General features: G+C 43.1%; 1 protein-coding gene across 3 annotated transcripts in view; it reads right to left on the bottom strand.

Annotated features, from left to right (window-relative positions):
* Nucleotides 1–20,192, bottom strand: part of LOC148008705 (molybdenum cofactor sulfurase-like) — a 101,259-nt gene that overhangs the window by 43,055 nt on the left and 38,012 nt on the right. Inside the window, exons 17-19 of one of the 3 annotated variants that reach the window (XM_087674046.1) lie at nt 3,794–3,883; nt 3,579–3,643; nt 3,287–3,432 (exon numbers count right to left, since the gene is read on the bottom strand). In XM_087674046.1, coding sequence (XP_087530172.1) covers nt 3,287–3,432; nt 3,579–3,643; nt 3,794–3,883 — 301 coding nt within the window. Of the gene's footprint in view, nt 1–3,286; nt 3,433–3,578; nt 3,647–3,793; nt 3,884–20,192 lie in introns of all 3 variants that reach the window. The other 2 variants (XM_087674047.1, XM_087674048.1) reach the window with 2 other exon arrangements.

Raw genomic sequence — 20,192 nt, 5'->3', positions numbered from 1 at the left:
GTATCCATGTATCTGGGTTGGGTGACGAAACCATTCTCAAATACCTTAAGAAAGTGGGTCTGGTAGTGTGCCATCCTTCTGCCACGAGGAGAGGGGAGTCGGGATCCAAGTCTTCTCCGTATCTAACCTCAATATGTCTGGTCACATGGTTCAACTTTGATCGGCTTAGGTCAAGTGTAGGAAAACCACGCTATAGTCAAAGGGGGGTAGTCTGTCAATATGCAACCCATGTAAACTCATCCATGTACTCATCTAAGCATACCAACAATGTCTATCACCATCTACGCCTAGCCGTCTAGAAGAGGCCAGGGCTACCTGTGGGTATCTATCTTGGGAAAACTCACATAGTCTATGTATGAAAGTCACTGCTTGATCCAAGGCCTCAACCACCATAGATGATGCTCCCAACTCGGCTCTGATAATCTCATGTGGGATCGAGCTCTTCGCTCATATCATACATGAGATCATCGTGGCCAATGGTCTTTCCATATGCTCCCACCCATCATAGTATTCCTTCTTTGGTCCATCCTGGTCTCCCAAAGGCTATCTCCTCATGTGGAAGAGACTCAGACCCCAAATAGCTGCCCCATATAGGAGTGTGGGTATACATAGGGTGTCAAAAAGATGCAATTTGGTGTGAGATTCATGAAACTATATGTGAGCACATTGCCTCTCCGATGCACCTAAGGCTCCATATGCTTTGCCAAACGAGTCTCTAATGTCTCTCTCCAAGAGAATTGTGGTCCCTTCAATGTGACCCCCAAATAAACATATTGCCTGACCATCTCCATTGGCTCTCCATTAAAAGTAAATTGGTACTCAGCTCTCACCACCCAAGCAATTGAAGTGTTAAATACCATAACATTAGTTTTCCCAAGGTTCACTTTAAGGTCTATATCTTTGCAAAAAGTTGATCATGCATCCAAGTGTCTATTTAGTCCCTTAGGTGAGTCAGATATAATTATAATATCATTTGCATAAAGCAACAGTGGTATCAACACTCCAACTTTGTTAGCTCTAGCCCCACCAATTCTGTCCACATATTCTCAAATTTCATCCTCAAGTGTCCAAACTCTACCTATCACACTGTCACATACAAGCCATAGATACTCCACTGTATTTCTACAAGCACATCAATGTTTTGCATTCTTCTCATGAGTCTAGCTCGTGGCACTGTGTCAAAGGCCTTGCAAAAGTCCACAAAAAAGCAATAGATCTTTTTCTTAAATATCTTGCCTTCTTCAATGATTGCCCTTAATATAAAGATATGGTCTAGAGTTGTATATTCCCTCCTGAAGCCAACCTGACCTTTTGATCTCAGGCCATGCATCTCGAACCATCCACTCAATGCTTGTTCCACAATAGAGCCATATATTTTGGCCAGCATGTGTCCAATCATGATGGTTTATAGTTACTAAGTAGCACGGGGTCTCCACTCTTAAAGAGTGGCACAATAGTATGGTCTGACCAATTGGTTGGAAATCCCTCAAAGATTGCCCTATTAAAGATGTAAGTCAGCACTGGTGACAAGATATCACAAGCATGTGTGAAGTGCTCTTCTACTAAACCATCATGGTTCCATATGGCATTCCACATGTACCAATCGTTTAAAGAGAATCCAAGCATGCTTGTGTGTACATATGCCAAGTGCCATCTCTTGCTGAAAACGTGCTCGTGTGTCTCTCTACATTCGTCATCATACCCGCCATTCTGTGGGCCATTATCTCATGGAGGCTTATCTAATGATGTAGTTTGCGGGAAATCATAGGCTGCTGAAGTATGTATTATCTCGACCAGTTATCCTGTAAACTCATCTAGAGAGGCCTGTAGGTCTACCTCCCTTAATGCATCTCGCATACCAGTGATGTATATGTGTGAAGTCGCTTCCACAAAATCATAAAGTGGTAATTTTGGTATGTGTAACTATGCCTCATGTATATGCCCATATTGCATTATGAAAGCTAGAATAGCATGGTCTGCTGCTAATCCAATTGGTCTGTTGTCTCATATTTCAAAGCTTTTTATGTTAAGTAGCAAGTTGGGCAATCCAATCAAGTAGTCCAGTGTGCTTTTGTTATTCCAGCATGTGAAACCATTAGATCCTGGCCACTGTGGCAACCCATTAAGGATGGCCAAACCATGTGCACTTTCCAATACCAGTAGGTGTGTATTCTCTCTATATTTTGGGCTGATCTAGCTAATCCCACTTTATCTAATGCAATATCTCTGAACATATCATTTCTAGTGTCAAAGACAGAAGATTGGTCGCTTCATGTGTGTGTATTAAAGTCTGCTGCTACTAAAACATCCCCAATGCTCATAAATCTCATTATATCCTCATATAGTGGTGTATACAGGGATGCCTTTGTAGGGGCTTAGAGTATGTAGGAGGAAAGTAGCATATAGCAATGTATGTCTCAAGTTCTATTTGTACGTAACCAGATCCACGTGTCTTGCCTCTGCATCTCTATGTATCACTTGGATTTTATCTTGAAGCTCTTCTCTAAATAGAATTGCCATACCTCTTGATCCCCTTGTCTCTCAAGGCCTCCTAGGCTAAGGGCGATATGTGCTTTAGTCTTTCCCATGCATTTCTACATACATCAGGTAGACGGCTGTCTTTACACTAGTGTCTCTCAATATACATAGCAATGTCTATCTCTTTGAAAGTATCCTCAAAATAACTTGCATTTGTCTTAAAAGAGCCATTGCAATTCCATAGTGTGAACTTAAAGGTCTCATAGGCCATGCACCGTCATGCTGTCCTTTTCTCCGTGATGATGACTCTTCCATCTTTGTAGACAGCCCATTTATCTGCTTTTCGTGCCTTTAGAAAAGTGGCATGTTTTCCCTCCTATGGACTATCTGGGATGAGGTAAGATCTTCGTCTAGATAGATCTTTTCTCCTTTGAGAGCAATCCTCTTGGAGAGGACGGCTCTCTTCTTTTATGAGTCTCCAAACTTTAGCATGAGAACTTTTGTTTTTGTGTCATCTTTCCCAACTCGCCAAGCCCAATGATGGGTACATCTATAGCTCCAATTTTGGTGGCAAGAGCTGTAGCATCTTCAATTGGTGAGCTTTTCTCATCTAGTCTAACCACTCTTATGTGGAGTGCACATACTCGTCTTTTTGCCTCTTCTTCTAGGGTGGCATTCATAACTTCCACTTGGTTGCCATGCATTCTTTTGTTCTTTTTTGCCACATCTATAACCTCCTAGGTGGCATTCACAAAGAGAGAGAGAGAGAGAGAGAGAGAGAGAGAGAGAGAGAACCAAAGGAACCTACCTTCCCCCACACAATCCGAATCCTGCATCAACCACACATCTTTCCTCAAGAGGAATAATCAATTTCCTTTCCATGTTGGCAGAGATTACAAAAAGCTTATTTTCCGAGAGGTCGATATAAGTGCCTATCATGCACATCACTGGATGCTGGCCAAGAATTGAGAATATGTGTAAGTATGATAAATTAGTTGACCAACAAACAGTGCAATAATAGAACATCAATAGGAAATGATGACTAATGTGCAAGTATATTATAGTTAGGATCAATATGAAAGCAGAAAGTGAAGCATCACCTTTTTCTGTGTCAGTGGATCGCCTGCTGGTGTTATTAGAAGCCATTCACGGTCATATAGAAGGCCTGCTATCATGTACTATCTCAATAAATCTTTACCTTATGTCATATATTATAAACTAAGAACAGCCCTACAAGGAATACTTTCAAGTAACCTAGTGAGTGTCTTCAAGACTGAAAGGATACACAATATTCTGAGGGCCTTATTTACCATACCACAATCACCAAGAGGCCAAGAATCAACATTGAATCCACCACAAGACTTGATTGGATAGACCGTAATTGACTCCAATGTTATTCTTTGATCTGCAATTATCACGTATATGTCAACCGAACACAGTAACATTCAAGAAAAACACAACTAACTGATTGCAATACTGCATCTGGAAAGAGAATAAAAGCAGCAAAAATGTGTGTATTATCCATCAAAATTACATAAAGCATCCAAGTATTAATGATAACACCAAGTAATATTTCAAGTGGGGCTATCACTTTTTCCTTTTCTGTGGAACTGGCCTTCAGTCGACCAATGGGCAGTAGACACCTAAAATTGCAAACATAAATAATAAAACTAAGACTCGGTACACAGCTTACTCATAGGCATGGAGCTAGAGAGTTCCCATAATTGATCGATGACACCTGTTTGTGCCGAGGTGGACGCCCCTTGCAAGTGTATCTTTAGATTAGTAAGAGTTGTTCAATCAGGAGCAAATTGCTCTCCTCCACAGCAATTGTACAAGGTGCTCGTGCAGGAGTCCTGACTCCCTGAAATGCCAGGAGGAGACTGATAGAAAACCAATTATCAGATTCGGTAAGTCAAGGACAAAGATGGCCAGCAGCTTGTGGTCTTTGTCCAGCAGCCAGGTGAGCAAAAGACCAGCTTAGGAATCTGACCCTGCCTGTTCTATGAGAGGTTAAAGGGGCACCTTCCAATTAAAATATGAGGCAGTTCTTGTGCAAGTAATAGGAGGCATGAGAATGGTGGTAGCTTGTAGTCAAGTGATTGATGGTGCTATCCCAAAGGAGTGGCTTGCCCCCCTCACTACTTCTTATAAGAGTGCCTTCTAGAATTGCATATGGAGCAATTAGCAATGAGAAAGGTCTCCCTATGGTCACTGCACATGATAGGCTCACAGTCAGTAGCAGGGACAATGAAGCACTGTCTCCCTCAGTGGCAGCCACATACTCTACCTCTGTAGTAGACAATGCAACACACTTTTGTAACCTGGAGATCCAAGAGACTGCTCCTCCTGTGAAAGTAAACACATACCCAGAAGTGGACTTTTTGCAATCCACATGACCAACATAGTCTGCATCGGTAAAGCCAATGATAGATGCCTTCTGCTTTCCAAAGCAGATGCACAACTCCTTTGTGCCTTTGAGGTATTTCATAATACCTTTCACTGCATCCCAATGCTTCTTGCCAAGGGTTGCCATGTATTTGCTAACCACTCCCACAGCAAAGGCAATGTCAGGACCTGTAGCAACCATAGCATACATCAAACTGCCAACAGCTGAAGCATATGGTATCTTGGCCATTTCAGCCTTCTCATCATCCAATGTAGGGCTGTCCTCTGCACTGAGTTTCACATATGGAGGCAATGGAACCCCAATTTTTTTTCCCCCTCCATATTGAAACCCTACAAAACCTTGGAGATATACTCCTACTGAGATAGATAGAGTAAGCCTTTTCGATCTATCTCTGAGTATTCGCATGCCAAGAATGTGATTTGCATCACCAAGATCCTTCATGTCAAAGCTGCCATGAAGACTTTGCTTCAATGAATCCAAGGCATGAGTATCCCTGCCAGCAATCAGCATGTCATCAACATACAAAACCAAGATAATCAGGCTGCCATCTGCTGCCTTCTTGGTGTATAAGCAGTGATCCACTTGACTTCTATGAAAGCCTTGGGACTGCATGAATGTATCAAACTTATGATACCATTCTCTTGGTACTTGTTTTAGCCCATACAAACTCCTTATGAGTTTACATACCATTTTTTCCTTCCCTTGTTCAACAAACCCTTTAGGCTACTGCATATATATGTCTTCATGCAGATCATTATGTAAAAACACAGTCTTTACATCCATCTGTATGAGCTCCATATCCTCAACTGCAACCAAGCCCAAAATGGTTCTCAATGTAGTCATCTTGACTACAAGAGAGAAAATCTTATCAAAGTCAATTCCATGCTCCTGCTTGTATCCCTTTGCAACCAATCTTGCTTTGTACTTTGGTGAGGAACTAGAAGTGACCTTCATCTTGTAAACCCATTTGCATGGAAGGGTTTTCTGTCCTTTAGGCAACTGCACCAAGTCCCAAGTGCCATTTTTTTCAAGAGATTCCATCTTTGATAACATGGCTTTATGCCATTTCTTGTTCTCCTGTCTGTCCATTGCTTCTTAAAAGCAAGACGGTTCACCACAGTCTGTCAACATGACATAATTAGCCACATTAATTGCACCAGGAACAAACCTGTCAGGTTGTCTAGTAGCCCTAGACGATCTCCTAACCCAATGGTCATTGTTTGCTGGCTGTTCCTGCAAATTTCCATTTTCAGCATGCTGTCCTGGCATTTCACCCTACAAATCAGCATTAACAACTTGCTGTCCTGGCTATTCCTGCACATGTAATGGCTCATTTTCATGGGCAATAGCTGGCTGATCATTTCCTGCATTTACAGGTTCATTTACAGTAGGTATTTGCCATTGTACAGCAGGTACATTTTGCTGTCCAAAAGGTATTTCTTCTCGGAATACAACCCTACGGACCTCCTCAGTCTTTTCAGGCTGTTTGTGCATGCGATCTTCTCGAAAGATAACATCATTGCTGCGTACTACTTTCCTTTTCTCGGGATCCCACAATCTATACCCCATTTCGCCCTCGTCACCATATCCTGGGAAAATGCATTTACAGGACTTTGGCTCAAGTTTTGCTGCGTTTTTCTTTATGAATGTGCACAAAAGCCTCGCAGCCAAACACTTTCACGTGAGCATATGAAGGTGGCTTGCCAACCATGCTTCTTGGGAAACTCCACCCCCCCCCCCCCCAAAGACCTGTTTGGTGATCGATTAATCAAGTGAACAGCTATCATAACAGCCTTTGCCCAAAACCCATGGGGTAATGCAGCATGAGACAGCATCGTACGGACCTTATCCTGTATGGTCTGATTCATACGCTCTGCAACTCCATTTTGGGACGGATTCTGAGGGGCAATGAGCTCCCTCTTTATCCCTTTGCTGTCACAAAATGCTTGAAAGGCCTTAGACACATATTCTCCACCATTGTCAGAGCGAAGACACTTAAGTGTCTTATTTGTTTCATTTTCAACCAATGCCAAGAATTTTTTAAACTTGTCAAGCACTTCATCCTTGCTACGAATAGGGTAAATATTTCTTTCCCCCTAAAGATAATCCTGGCATTTGACATACATCCAAATGTACTGACTCTAGAGGAGAAGATTTCAAAGCAAGAGACTTTTTGTGAGACATCTGTGCATGTTTGCCATAAATACAATGATTACAATGTTCAAAATCAGCATAACGAAGACAAGGCAGGTAACCCAAACAAGAAAGCACTTTCATTATTGTATGACTCGTGTGTCCCAACCGGCCATGCCACAAAGAAACACTTGGCTGCTCGGTCACGACAACAACATGGTCACGCACACTAGATACATAAAGTGGATACAAAGTATCACTCTTGCAACCTCTGGCAATAACCCTAGATCCCTTACAGATCTTCCATTTTCCATTACCAAAGGTGGTATGAAAACCATCATCATCTAGCTATCCTGTGCTAATCAAGCTTTTATTGAGCTGAGGTACATGCTGTACATGCTAAAGTGTAAAGACAGAGCCATGCTGAAATTGTAACTGCACACTGCCAATACCTGCAATCTCACATGTATAGTTGTCCCCAAGATGGACAACACCATGTCGACCCCTTGTATAGGCGGAAAACCACTCACGATGAGGGGTGAAATGAAAGGAAGCACCTGAATCAAGAATCCAGGTATGCATGTCATCATTTATATCTGCAAGTAAAGCATGTGCACCAAGGTGTGAAGAGACAAAGAGTACATCACTTCCACTGTCACTGTCATGAGTGACTACATTTACCTCTTCAATTTTTACACTGCTCTTCTTAGGCTAACTGTCCTTCTTCTCTTCCTTGCTATCATCTGCCTTCTTGCCTTTTCCTTTCTCTTTCTTCCATTTGTAGCAGTCACGTTTAAAGTGACCCTTCTTGCCACAATGATGGCATTCAACATCTTTGCCACATGATTTACTGTGTCCCTTGCCATCATATTTGCCCTTTTGCTGTGATCTGCCCCTAGTATGCAAAGCACTGAAAGAACTTACTAGATGCATTGTTCTGCCGATTCATCTCTTTCATAAGTAGGGCACTCTCTACATCAGCATATAAAAGGATTACCTTAAAATTGCTCATAGCAATCCTGAATGTATCCCAACTCTCTGGTAGAGTGCAAAGTAAAAAAGTAGTCTTAAATTCCTCATCAATCGTGAACTTCAAGGCAACTAGCTGGCTGAAATTTGAGTTAAACTCACTCAAGTGAGTAGACATTGTTGTACCCTCTTTCATACGCAAATCCATAAGCTTTTTCAACCAATACACTTTGCTTGCAGCACTGTTTTGTGCATACAGTTCTTCCAATCTAGTCCATATAGCATATGCAAAATCCAAACCTTCAATGTTGAAGAGTAGGGCATCATAAATCAATAGGTCTATGGTTGAGCATGCAAGCTCATTTAACTCATCCCAATCGTCCTGATCCATGTCCGCGGGCTTTGCCCCTTTGGTTTTGATCGGCTTTGCCTGCTTCTTTTGTAACAAGATATTGTAGCACTGCTTTTGCCAAACTGCAAAGTTATGTGCGCCTTCAAGCTTCTTTATGTGCATCAGCTGTTGTCATTGCTGCCAGCCATGATTTTCAGCCCAAACGTGACCAAAAACCAGCAAATGCAGGCCCAAACTGTCACCCAAGTGACCAAGGTACAAACAAATACCAATCAGCAATAAATGACCACGTAGAAGCACAGATTTCAGATCTGTAATTAAATTTTCAGAAGCACCGAACGATGTGCTACAGCATTAACCAACTGATTACAGCTGTTCCAAGGGCATATGCATCACATTATGTGAGAAATCCCGAAATATCAGCTGCAATTTCTGTTATACATGTTCCCACGGGCATAAAATTTGACAAGAACAGTCAAAAGCCCCAAAATTTTGTGCTCAAAGCATCAAACACACATCTGCATTTCCTCTGTCATGCACAGGACAGGCCAATTTAACCAAAATAGAGCAATTTCAGCAAAACCCCCAAATTTTACCAAGTGTTGATGTCCAAATTGCGCGGAATTCAACCTGCATGTACATAAAATGCCCAATGCTGCACAAATTTTGCCCAAACTGCAAAAGCCCCAAATTTCACGGGGTCCAATGTGCATCAATGTCGAGAAATCGGTTAAATTTCAGCCCAATTTGCACATGTACATTAAAAGCCCCAAATGTCAGGGACAAAATGTCACAAATTCCTGCAATTTCTAAGATAGATATCACTTTTGCATCTTGCTAGCACCAAATCTAGACAAATCCCCAATTTTTCCAAGTCCTGCGTGCACTAATTTCAGTGAAATTGAAAGAATTTCACTAAAATGTGAAAAAGCCCCAAAATTCCTGAGCAAATGTGCACCGACTTTGCAATTTCTGAGTCAGATAGTCCAATTCCTTGTTGAGATCCCAAATTCGGGAAAAGCCCCAAATTTCTAACTCAATTTTGCACAAATCTGCACATTGTGCTTGCTCACGCGAATGCTCGGAGGAGAGGAGGTAAAAGTAATCTCAAATGTTTTTTGGAAAAAACAAGAGGAGAAAATTTGCGGGTCAACAGGCTGTTCAGATCTGTGACCTGTCGTGCCTGCCAAGTTGCCGCCCGCTGATCGCGCTCATCAGCACCTGTTGGTCCCGCCCCGCTGGAGACATACGGTCCGCTGTGCATCAACTGGCGTTCGTCAGCTGCTGCCCGTCGCGCGCCTGCTCCAGTCAACTGCTACTCCCGCTACCCACAGGTCAAGTCTGTGGAGACACCCGTCAGCTGGTCGCCAATCCGCCACTCTCTCCTCGCTAGAGCCCAGCCCTGTCGCTTGTGACTGGCAACACGATGCCTGCAGCTCACGCCTGTGACTCTCCTGCTCGCCTTTGAGCTGTCTCGTCACCACGCTGGTCTTCTGTCTCAGTCTGACGATCGTCTGCAGCACCTTACGCTTTGATACCAGTTTGTAGGGACCGATTAGGCACAGAGATCGAGACAGAGACTGTCGCTACACGCAATGAGAGACAGAGAGAGTGAGTGAGAGCAGAGTAGAGAGTGAGCACGTATGTAGGTACAATGACGAGTGTGTACCTTTAGGTTTTAGATAGATATATATGTGTAATACAAGTGCGAAGGGTGTGTTCACACCCGAGCACATTTAAAAGACACGAGGCATTTATTCCCAACAGGAAGTGCAAGCCAACTCAATTGGTTTGGAAAGGGGCTTATAATTGATCCTAGGCAGCATTACTTGGGGCCTTTTCTCAACAATCAGCGAGTGAAGGATGGCACCCACAATCTTCATCAATTGGGCCAATGCTTGCAGGGCCTACCCTTTTGGTAGGTTTTGTGCTTCCATGTTTCACTAAGATCAATACAATCAACTATGCCAAGAAAAGGGACACATAATGTCCAAAAGGCACCCAGGGACAAAAGATAGCGACTTGGTGAACAGTTCCTTGGGTCAATGATACTATACTGATTTGTCTCCACGAGGAGCATCTCTAATGTCATTTTAGAGTTCAGACTTTGTCAAAACAAATGGTCTGTAGGACTCTACCATAGATGGAACCTCATTGCCAGTATTACTCAATGGCGTATTTGGAAGCCACACACAAACAAGCCAAAAATCATCAAGCTAACTCGAACTCAATGACTCTTTTGGAGAGATGAACAAACAAAATCCATGGTGATCTAGAGAGAATGCAAATGAAACACAAGGCATCCCTAGGCAACTAGGACTCATGCATAGTTTTCTGCTCATTCCCTTACTTACCTTGTATGTTACAGCACACACTATTCTATTCCACAAACAAAATAAATGACGTAAAGAATATGAGAGCTAGAGTGCTCTTGCATAGTAGATGACACCTAATTAGCCCTCAAGGCAAGCATCCCCTTACAAAATTTAAAGATGAGCCTTTATATGAGCCACTTGTGACTTGCCCTTGTGATTAATGTAGCCATCATAGACCAGCACTCTTTTTGCTAATCATAACTCACATGCATGGCTCTTCAATGGACCAAATTCGCTCTAATTGATATGTCCTCAATTGCTCTCACCAACCTTGACCAACAAGGTTTAAATCTATCTCAAGTATACTCAAACCAATATGTCTTCAAGCATACATGGCTGCAAATCACTCCAACTTTGACCAACATCATGTTTAAAAATGCATTCGTGGTCTCTCACTACTACACACTGCAATCGATGAGAAATTTGCACGAATCTTGGTCCCAAACCAATCCAATGTTTGCCAACATTATATTTAATATGCATCCACGGTCTCTCACTCCAATATTGACCAACATCACATTTAAAAATGCATCCATGGTCTCTCACTGTTGTCACATTGCAATCAATGAGAAATTCACATAAATCGTAGTCCCAAACCGATCCAATCTTGAGCTTTGCCCATAACCAATGCACCTTCAATTCACTATCAAGTAAACATGTCATCCATAAACCCTAATCTATAACATGCATTTTTCCTAAGATTGGATATGGAATCTAATGCTTCCAATGATTGGAAATCAACCTGCATGTGTAGAAAAAAAAATTGGGCCTAATGTTTTCCCTGAATCTTCTTCAAAATTTTGGCAACCTGAAACAAGGGAAAATTGGGGGTTTCGTTTGGAATGTCTTCAATATGAGATTCCACACCCAAAATAACTGAATTATTACAAACCCTAGCCATTAATCGACTATAAACAATAAACCCTTATTATAATCTGCCCGAGAGAGAGAGAGAGAGAGAGAGAGAGAGGAGCTTGCACAGCCCAAGAGAAAGAAGGAGAAGAAAGAAATTAATTCCAAGTTGTCTAGCACCTTGGGATCGCTGCAAAACACTCTCCTCTTGTTGTTTATTGTGAAATACCAACAAGCATGTATCTCCTCTTGCTACTACAACTCTTCAAATACAAGAATAGAAGAGAGAGAGATAGAGAGAGAGAGAGAGAGAGAGAGAGAGAGCGCTCACAAAATAGCGAAAATCAAGTTTTTAAATGAATAATCAGCTGCCCCTTAATCAAATCACGTTTTTAATTAGGGGCCAATTAATTACTTGATCACTAACCATAAGTAAGCTGCTAACTGGACCATTGGACCAAAGTTAAGCTTAGGGCTTGCTTAATAAGTTAAGTTCCCTAAGTGAAATACTTGCTAGGTGAAACTTTCAATGTAACCCAATGCTAAGATGCAAACTTTTCAATTTCATGGAAGTTTCACATTGCACCTTATTCCTTTTGCCCTATCCCTGTACCCATAGTCTGTAATATGTATACTTGTCCACCACATGACCTAGTGTCAAGAGCTAAGGATACCAACATTAGAACTCCTTCATTTATTTGGGGAAAACAAATTTTCATGCCAGCTCAAGCGGAGAACTCAAATTGATCTGAATTTTGCTACCAGCACAAGAGTCACATTCTCTCTCAATGGAATTGCAAACTATACAAAGCCCCTGACACACACTAGTTTTTTACTACTTCACATTAGTATGGGGGAAACCCCCAATGGGATGAAAACTCACCATGAAGTACAAGCACAAAACTACAAACATAATCACCTACTAGCTGAGATAAGATCATGTGTCATGAGAACGACAAAAGGATTTGAGACTGTCAGGTTATGTGCTTGTATGTAACCAGTTCCTTAAAAACGTTCCCCAAACATTATTAGGCATAAAATACAGATGCCTTACAAGCAAAGTGAGGATAGTGTTGTTTTGAGGTAAGGATTCCTGCTCCTCTTTCAAACTTTCTTTCATTTCAGCTTCCAATTCCTTCTGCATTGCCAAGAGCAATGACCACTTTGTTTGCACTCGTAGCATCCACTTGAGAACAGTGCAAAAGGAACTCATGTGAAAGGGGCATGGAAGTTTAAATTGAATATAAGTGAAAGAAGGAACAGGGGTGCTCATGACAGACAAACTCTGATATCCCTACCCTGGGTAACATCCCTGTTTTGGAACAATCAACTACCCTGCATAGAAGTGTCGCCAAGGAGTGCACATGCAGATTGAAATGAACTGGCACATGCTTTGAAGTGCACTGAAGCAACACACATGAATTCTGTAGCTGGATAAAAGCAAAGATCCCAAGGCATTAGATGAGTAAAGAAACCATGGCCCCAAAAACCAGCTTTATTGACCAGCTAATAAAATACCTCTATGGTACAGTATTTAGCATAACAGAATCCTCTGTGGCAAAGACGAAGCTCCAGATTGCATTTTCCCTATTGCTTCCTCACCCCAAGGCCCTTGACATAATATGCCAACCTATGCAATACTGTTGATAAGGAGCATAGTTGTGCAGATTCAGTAAAAAGCTCCAGGGTGAGGGTATTGAGCCTGTCCAAGCCTCTAGCTTTGTCAGCATTTCAACTTTTATGTAGACACAAATTTTGAGTGATTTTTTTCTATGCTATACATAGCAAGCTTCTGCTTTCCAATCCACTTAAAGGGGCTAAACTGTATTTAGTGCTTGCAGAGATATAATATTCCATACTCTGCTGTGAAAGGTCTGTTATGCCTCTCAATTATTACATCATAGTGATAGTCCACTTGAGGCCTGACTGTACACACTATTTGACAGAAAAGCAGAATGCATTTAGTAATGGCAAGAAGAGCTGCAAAATCTGGTACTGAGATTACATTGGTAGAACATGAACCCAAAGTTAACATTCATTTTCTGGCATATCTCTTGTGTAAGAACCCTATAGACATAATTGCTCCAGGAGAACTTTCAAGGTGCTAGCAGATGAAGCAAAAACTGTTGGGGGAGAATCCATATTGGGCAGAAACGTTTTCGTAGGCTATATTCCATTAAGTGGGATATGCATCATAACTAGTGGATAGAATAAATTGATAAAATTAGCTAGTGCCCTTGGTGGATTTGAGTGGGCTCAAGGTACCATGCTTTTTGTTCCATGGTCATACAATCTTTTGTGTGTGTGTATGTGTGTAATGCTTATTGTAAATCTGAAAGTTTTGATACTGTGTGCAAAAGTTTTATTCAGGCATGCTAACTAAAATAGCTGTTACATCCTCTTTTGCAATAATGGGTACTCCCAACCCCTATCCTCTTTCTTGAGGTCCCCAAGATGGGTGTCATACCCATATGAGGGTCACAATGGATCCCTTTAGCTCAGAAATGCCACTCAATAAGGCTCTTTCCAATTACATGAAAAGGCCAGACTAAATAATTTGTCAACCTAGATAAAAGTAATTTTAGACTTTCTAGCAAGACATACATCACAATTAACCTGGTTAACTCAGTAGTACAATGTCACCCTTCATAGCACATAAACACAGGCTCCTCAAGATCCCTCGGATGATAATGTTGTGCTAAGAAATGCACTTAGCCACTTAAACAACCCCAAACATGCTTATTTTAGGCTTATTTTAGCCAAAACCCTAAAACGGGGAGTGGATCGAGAAAGTTAAGTGGGAGAGGATCTAGAACCCTAATTTTCTATAAATTGACATCCAGCCCTCCACTCTTTCACAATCTCGTTTTTGAAGGTTTCAGGTGTTACCAGCTTGCTGCCCACACCCTGGTCACAGAGGACATCTCAACCCTTGCTGTCCATCACTGTTCACTGCAATCTAGCGCCTGTTTCCAGCCCTCCACACGCTGATTGCTGCTGTTTCTGCCTGGCGACTGACTGCTATTCATTTGCACTGCTGTCGTACAGCCTGCCACGCCAGCAAACTGCTGTGTTTGCAAGCTCCAGCTGCTGCCCTGACAGTTTTCTCTCTCCTGCCTGCATTTTCAATCTTTCTCTCTCCTGCACGCTCCGTTTTTAGTCTTTCTCTCTCTTGCAGGCTGTCCTGCCTGCGTTTTCACTCTCTCTCTCCTGCAGGATCCGTTTATAGTCTCTCTCTCTCCTACAAGCTGTCTTGCCTGCATTTTTAGTCTTTCTCTCTCCTACAGGCTCCGTTTTTAGTTTTTCTCTCTCCTCACTACTGTCTGCATCAGATCCAACTTCTCACTGCTGAGTTTGCTGGTGTTTGACATCCGGAGGCTGCCTTGCTACGATTCGGGATCCGTTCGGAGTACGATACACTCTCCAGCTCATTACCCCTGCCCTAATCCTATAGATACAGGAGTTCGAGGTTCAGTATTCACTCACTGCATAGTGTGTTTGCTGCATGAGCATCGTATTATTAGTAGTCATATCATTTCATTTATTCACTGTGTTCATTGTCTCTAAGTTACTCTAACCCTAACCCTAACTGTGTTCTTTTTATCAGTCTGTGCTTTGTCGTACGGTTTCTGTTTATGTTTTTGTGTTAGGGTATTTTTCTTTACATGGTATCAGAGCCTAGTACTCTCTGAGAAACCTAGGCCTTTGATCTGAAAGCTCTTTGCAAGAAGCAAAAACAACAGTACGTTCAAATGAATTCGAACACATCAACACCGATTCAATCTCCAGACCAGCAGCCTACGCCGAGAACGGAGCGAGAGTGGGCCGATCAGCTTACTCCACAAAGTTTCGACATGGTGGGAGAAACATCTGAGTACATGGAAGAAAAGATAGGCAAGCTGACCTCTGAGGAATATAAACTGATCATAGCCTATCGACAAAAGAAAATTGAGGAGCTCGACCGAAGGATTGCCCTTCAAGAAAAGCTTCTAAATGAAGGTATGCATGGATTTCACTCTTCAGATGTTGCACGTAAGTCTGATGATGTTGCAGGGCCATCAAGACCTCCATCAAGGATGGGCCCCCCTCTTGGAGAGCAAGATCCAAAGTATGTTCCATTTTTTCAAACTCTTCCGTCCTCTCCAGTGCAAGGTACTTTTAATTCATCTTTTGTGCCTTCTTCTTTTACCTCTTCTGTTTTGCAATATACTGATAGAGATCATGTGGAAGAAAAAGTCCAATTTGTTGACTACGGGAAAAATCCTCTAGAGGACCAATTCTTGTATGTTAACACACGTCGCGGGGATTATAAGAAAAAGCCAGGTAACTCTTCTTCTGTCCTTCCTCCTTTTCCATCTACTTCACATAATCAGAATGAATTTAGTGTTCCTTTCACTTCATTACATGGTGTATCATCATCTTCACAGTTTCATTTTCAGTCTTAAATGATAAAAATGAACAAAAAGAATCTGCACCTCATACACCTCACTTTCAAAACCCACCCATCCCACCACATTCTTCCGCTACTTCACCACTTCCATTTATACCATTTACATTTCCATTTCAAACACCTCATATCGCACCGCACATCACACTGGGGGGTTATGGAAACATAGGCACATCCTTTAGGACCTCATCCTTCCCTCAGCCGGGTGGTGTTCCACCTACCTCATACACACTTTCGGGATTGTTGTAGCCTGGGTATCCCACTCAGTCTCTCCCGAGTGTGAATCAGTTGCCTCCACAGTTTGCCTCCATAGCATTGCCTAGTGGACCTTCTGGTCATAATGCTGTGTCCCAATCTTAATTTGGACAAGGCTATTGTGTCCCAATGCCTCCACCTACACCGGTACCTTATGGAAACATTCATATTCTAGTGCCTCTGCATCAATCGGCACTCATTGGACACTCACAACCTACTTCTCCCTACCCACCTCTTCCCCCTCCTTACTCTTATCAGACACTCTCACCTCCATCTTTTCCACCATCATCTTATTCCACCCACCCGACACCTCATGGTTCTAGCTCATATTCTGCCAAGAATGCATTTAATGACAAGATTTAACGGGTCAAACCTTACTACTTGGTCGAATTTAATGAGACATGTCCTTGATTCACAGAACCTATGGGATCTAGTGCAGGGGTTGGAACCCCAACCCGATCCCGCATTTGTTCCATACGAGGTCGTCCGCTCATGGAAGGCTAGGAATGCCTCTACTATTGTCGAGTTGATGCAAGGCTTATTGCCAGAGTTTCATTCTTAGCTTCAGCATTTTGACTTAGTGTCAGAGCAATGGGCACACTTGACTAACCGCTATGCGGCTCGAGATAGGACCCGTCGTATTAATCTTGACCATCATGAGCTTCAGCTTTTCAAAATCAATGACCAGGATTGAAAGTCAAGTTGGCTGAGTATCGGCGTCTTCTCGCTGAATTCTCCACTACGGGGGCTCCCAAGTCCTCTGACAATCAGGTCACATTGTTCCTAAATAAACTCCCCAAGAAATACTTCAATTTTGTGAAAGGAATAGTTTCAAAGCCTACCATGCCTATATTCTATGAATTTAAGTGTCAACTGTCGTGTTACGCAGGGTTGTTCAATCAGTTTCATATGAATTCCTCTTCAGAGGGAGCTCTTCTTGCTCATTCTCAAAAAGGGTAACAAGGGAAGGGCAAACCAAACCAAACCTCCACTCAAAATCAAAATCAAACCCAAAAGCTAAATCAATTTGGGGATTCTCAAGGAAACTCTCAGTCACAACTTAAACCTAGGTGGCAAAATGTACCTAAAAAGAATAGGTATTATCAACATTGTCAAAAGGTTGGTCATTTTGACAACGAGTGTCGATCAAAGACACAAGGCACAACACCAAAACTTGTCTCAGACCCCCGCCCCTCAGTCGAGTAACCCCTAGCAAGGGAGACAAGGTGATGGCAAGGGGCAATTTAAAGGTTAGACTCACACTGCCACCACACAGTCACCTCAGTCGACAACGTTCTCAACTCTAGAGGGCTTGTCTAACTGGTCTACAGAGGCCCATGTCGTCTCCATAGAGACATCAAATGCGAGTCTCGTCCACATCTGTGAGTTGCCTCCCGACGAGGTTACTGCAGAGGCCCACACGTCACATCCGAGCACTTCAGCTCCAGTTTGGATTGTGGACAGTGGAGCTACACACCACATGACTCCTATAGAGGACATTTTCTGTACCCAAGTCCCTGCAGCCAAGCGGGTCCGTGTAGGAAACAACTCCTCGGTCAAGATTCAGGCTCAAGGTTGCGTCAGTTTTGTCACTAACAAGGGTCCGGATCTGGCTTCGCTGAACAATGTATATCATGTCCCTCAGCTTGGGGTGAACTTGTTATCTGTTCAGCAGCTTTGCCGGTTGGGGTGAGTAGTTTTATTTACAACGACCACATTCGAGGTCCTTGACACTCTAACTGGTTTAGTGATTGCTCGCGCTGAGGCACAGCCTAATGGCCTAGGCCACATGACACACTTTCTGACCGAGCCAACCGCCAAAGGCTCCGTGTTCCATAGCTTCCAAGCCTTAGCCACATCTCGGGAGCCTACGCACAATGAGCGTCTTTGGCATTTTCGCTTAGGGCATCTTGGTTATGACTCACTTTATGAGTTGTCACGCCGTGAGCTGGTTGAGGGCCTTCCACGCCTGAAGCTAGCTCGAGATGTCTGTAAAGCCTGTCAGCTCGGAAAGCAGCACCGTACCCCATTTCTTCAGCAGTCTACACATAGAGCTGAGGAGCCTCTTAGATTGATTCACGTTGATCTTTGTGGGCCGACATCCACTGCTGCTTTGAACGGCGCGTTGTACTTCTTTTTGATAGTGGATGATCTTTCTCGATACATGTGGGTGTACTTCCTCAAGCATAAGTTAGATGCTTTCACATATTTTTCTACTTGGGTGCTGCTGGTTCATAAACAAACTAGTCGTCGTGTTGGGTGCATGAGGAGTGATAGCGGTGGTGAGTTTATCTCCCACGAGTTTCCCAAGTTTCTACAAAAGCATGGCATTTCTCGCCAGCTCACCTCTACCAACTCACCCTCTCATAATGGAGTCGTAGAGCGTAGGAACCGCACAGTCATGGACATGGCATGCTCTATGTTGTTCGCAGCAGAGCTTCTTGAGCGCCTTTGGATCGAGGCTGTTAACACTTTGGTGTACATCCTCAACCGGTGTCCGACTACGGCTCTTCCTCAAAAGACCCCGTATGAGGCATTTTTTGGCTCTCGTCCTGTTATTTTCCATTTCAGAGTCTTCGGGTGTCGTGCGTACACACACATGCCTGATGACAAGATAGGAAAGCTTACTCCCCAAGCTGATCTCCTTATTTTTGTGGAATATTCCTCTAAAGCGAAAGCCTATCGTTTATTCGATCCTCGGAGAAACAAGGTGATCGTTAGGCGGGATGTCGTCTTTGACGAGAGGGATATTGTGCAGTCTTCTGCACCGGATTCCGATCCACTTCCTTCTTCCACATCATCAGAGATCGTGCCTACTGAGCCTGGTCTACTTCCCGCTCCTGACACCCGGCGTTCCCATGGCGACTACCTCTTTACCTTGGGCACAGCTCCCATTTCTTGGTCCAGCCATAAGCAAGAGACGGTGGCGGCTTCCACGGCCGAGGCCGCATACCGAGCTCTTTTCTATGGCACCACTGAGGCCATCTATCTGAGGAGTTTACTGGCGGCGCTTCATTTTCCATGTGACTCTCCCACAGTTGTCTACTACGACAACCAGAGTGCCATTGCCCTTGCGGGCAATCCGATCATCACACCACAGACATGGTATGTGGGAGTCCACTTCCACTTTTCCAGAGAGCAGGATGAGCTAGGCACTATTCGCCTAGAGTTTGTGCATTCATTAGATAATTTTGCAGATATCTTGACCAAAGCGGTCAATCGGCCGGTTCTTCAATACCTGCTACCCAGGATCGGCTTGAGTACACCCTCCTCTACTTCTTCAGCTTGACGGGGAGAGGCTGCTTCCCTCTTGCTTTCCCTTCCAGTTTGAGAGGGGGTGGCTCCTACTCTTGATCGTGACAGTGATGATGCTTACAGTTTTTTAGACACTACATTCGCTTATTCTTTTGTATTGTATTATGGGCATTTGTAACTTCATCCGCGCTATCAGGATGACCTGATTGTAAAAGGGCACTTGGACAAGTGAACACTTCCCCTACGAGGACACTATCCCATTGGCACCGTTGCATAGCATATTGCATGAGCATGACATCTCCCTTTGCATTACCCTATGCATTGGCATTCTGTTCATGTCAACATGCATTTGTACGCATTTATCTCTTTTCGGCCTTTTGGAGTAGTCGACTCTAGGATCCACCATATTCGTAGCATAACACATGGCAATTCTCCTAAAGGCAGTTTCCCTACCCTTGCTTGCTTGCTTTGCTTGTCTTGCTAAGCCCACCGTTTTTTTTTCCCTCTCACATATTCAACACATGATTGGCACGTACACTTACTTTTATCATCCTTAGGCTCTTACCCTCGTCAGTGCGAGGGATTGGCTTGCTAGTTTTGTGAATAACTTGGGTTTAAAACTCTCTTTATCTTTTCCTATCTGTCACTTAATCGGCCGTTGCCCCT

This window comes from Lygodium microphyllum, unplaced genomic scaffold (genome assembly GCF_053477565.2).
Source record: "Lygodium microphyllum isolate KBCC unplaced genomic scaffold, Lygodium_microphyllum_v1.1.10 scaffold_76, whole genome shotgun sequence".
NCBI classification, from domain to species: Eukaryota; Viridiplantae; Streptophyta; class Polypodiopsida; order Schizaeales; family Lygodiaceae; genus Lygodium; species Lygodium microphyllum.
Note: the sequence above shows the minus strand (reverse complement) of the source record. Positions and strands in the feature narration are given on the sequence as shown.